The 2303-nt window shown below is 45.3% G+C and overlaps 1 protein-coding gene across 1 annotated transcript; it reads left to right on the top strand.

The window, feature by feature from the left end:
• On the top strand, positions 490-1419 carry LOC110434724. The gene has a single exon (XM_021459435.1). It carries the CDS (start codon positions 490-492, stop codon positions 1417-1419), a length of 930 nt encoding a protein of 309 aa, XP_021315110.1.

Below are 2303 nucleotides of genomic sequence, written 5' to 3'. Positions count from 1 at the left end.
GTTTAATGAATAAATAGTTGGGTTGGAATATCTGTCTTTCCTGTTTTCATTCTTAAACCTATCTGTCTTAATAATTTTACCCAGAAAAATCAGTTCGACCAAAAATTATGAAAATTTTATGGGAATAACTAGACTTAAGCATCTTTCCTATGCCGCTGGAATCACCTTTTTATCTGATCTGAGCCGAGAGTTATGAAAGTTGAAAACAGAGGTTCCTGTGCAGTTTGAGATCTGGGACAGTTTCGATTGGAGACAGTTTATGGCTAATTTAATGTCCGAATCTGGATTTGTGTTCTAAATAAACGTTGTAGACAATTTCTTAAGCTTTCCAACCATCAAAGTTTAGCCTCTGTTGGACTTTTATATCTCAAGTTATGATCGTTTTACTGAACTGCTGGCACTGGACTCACTCAGAAAGTTTTCAGAAATTCAAACTTGTACTTGAAAGTCTATATTTTGGGAGAATCTAAAGTTTTAATGTTATGACAGATGCCGCCAAGAGGTAGAGGACGTGGAAGGGGTGTTCCACTCAACCCACCCGCCACTATCGAACAGCTACTAGCAGTCCAGACGCAGCTTATGGAAGCCCTGGTGAACAACCAACAGAATCACCCAATCGGAGGAGCACCACCGCGTGATAAGCGGGGTGAATTTTTGAAAGGTCATCCCCCTGTGTTCACACATGCTACTGATCCACTGGAGGCAGATGACTGGCTTCGCGCAGTGGAGAAGCAACTCAACATAGCACAGTGTGATGATAGGCAGAAGGTGTTGTTCGCATCGGGACAACTTCAGGGAGAAGCTCAGACATGGTGGGAGTCGTTTGAGTATGGACGACCTCCAAATGCACCTGCTATCACATGGCTGGAGTTCAAGGAGAACTTTAGGTCCTATCACATACCAGAAGGGTTAATAGAACTGAAGGCAGAGGAGTTCCGGAATTTGAAACAGGGATCTATGACAGTTCCAGAGTACAGGGACAAGTTTGCTCAGTTGTCGCGCTATGCCCCAAGTGAGGTGGCTAATGATGCTGATAAACAGCGCCTCTTTTTGAAGGGATTGTATGATGGGCTCCAACTCCAGCTGATGTCCAATGAATACCCCAACTATCAGACGCTTGTGAACCGTGCTATCGTGGTGGATAACAAGCGTAAGGAGATGGATGCTAAAAGGAAGAGGATGCAGGGACAGGCCTCTGGAAGCAATACTCGTCCTCGCACCAACCAGCAGCAAGGCTCGCAGCAAAGGTACCAGGGACCACCTTCACAGTGGAATCATGGTCAGTACCCCCAGCGCAATCAGTTCCAGCAGCGCCCGCAGTATCAGCAGCGGGGCAATCAGCAGACGTCACGCCAGGGTACGCCCAGCAACACTCCAATGAAGACTAGTGCCCCGAACACCCCCAATAAGTGTTTCTGATGTGGTAAAGAGGGTCACCTGTCATATCACTGCCCTGAAAAGCAAAATCAGCAGACCCCCCAGAAGCAAAATAGCAACCAGAAGTCAGCTCCCAATACTGGAAGGGTGAACCATATGTCTTCTGAGACAGCACAGCAGGAACCGGAAGTTATGCTCGGTACGTTCGAAGTCAACTCTATCCCCGCATCTGTTCTTTTTGATTCTGGAGCTTCGCATACTTTCATATCACAAGCATTTGTTAGAATACATAGCTTACCTTTATGTGCCATGAAGAATCCCATATTAGTAAGTTCACCGGGGGGAAGTATGCAAGCTGCTTATAGTTGCCTCCCACTTACTTTAAACCTAAGGGGGGTAGAGTTCAAGATAAGTCCAATTGTGTTGAGAGCATCTGGTATAGATGTGATTCTGGGAATGGATTGGATGAAACAACAAGATGCATCAATTCAGTGTAAAGGAAATGCAGTTGCACTAACGACACCAAAAGGGGACAGAATCTGTGTGGAAGTTGCAGTTCAGCCTCAGCCAACAGCTACAGTAAACCAGCTTGATAACGATGTCAATCAGGAGGGCCTGGTTGTTGATGAGTTCCCAGACGTGTTCCCCGATGATTTGCCAGGTATGCCACCCGACCGTGACATTGAGTTTATTATTGAATTATTACCTGGCACTGCACCTATAGCTAAACGTCCATATAGAATGGGGGTTAAAGAATTAGAAGAACTTAAGAAACAAATAAAGGAGTTGCAGGAAAAAGGTTTCATTCGTCCTAGCTCTTCCCCTTGGGGGGCACCAGTGATTTTTGTCGATAAGAAAGATGGTACACAGAGGATGTGTGTAGATTACCGGTCACTCAATGAGGTCACGATCAAGAACAAATATCC

Source organism: Sorghum bicolor, chromosome 4, assembly GCF_000003195.3.
Source record: "Sorghum bicolor cultivar BTx623 chromosome 4, Sorghum_bicolor_NCBIv3, whole genome shotgun sequence".
NCBI classification, from domain to species: domain Eukaryota; kingdom Viridiplantae; phylum Streptophyta; class Magnoliopsida; order Poales; family Poaceae; genus Sorghum; species Sorghum bicolor.
This window is presented reverse-complemented; position numbering and strand designations above follow the sequence as displayed.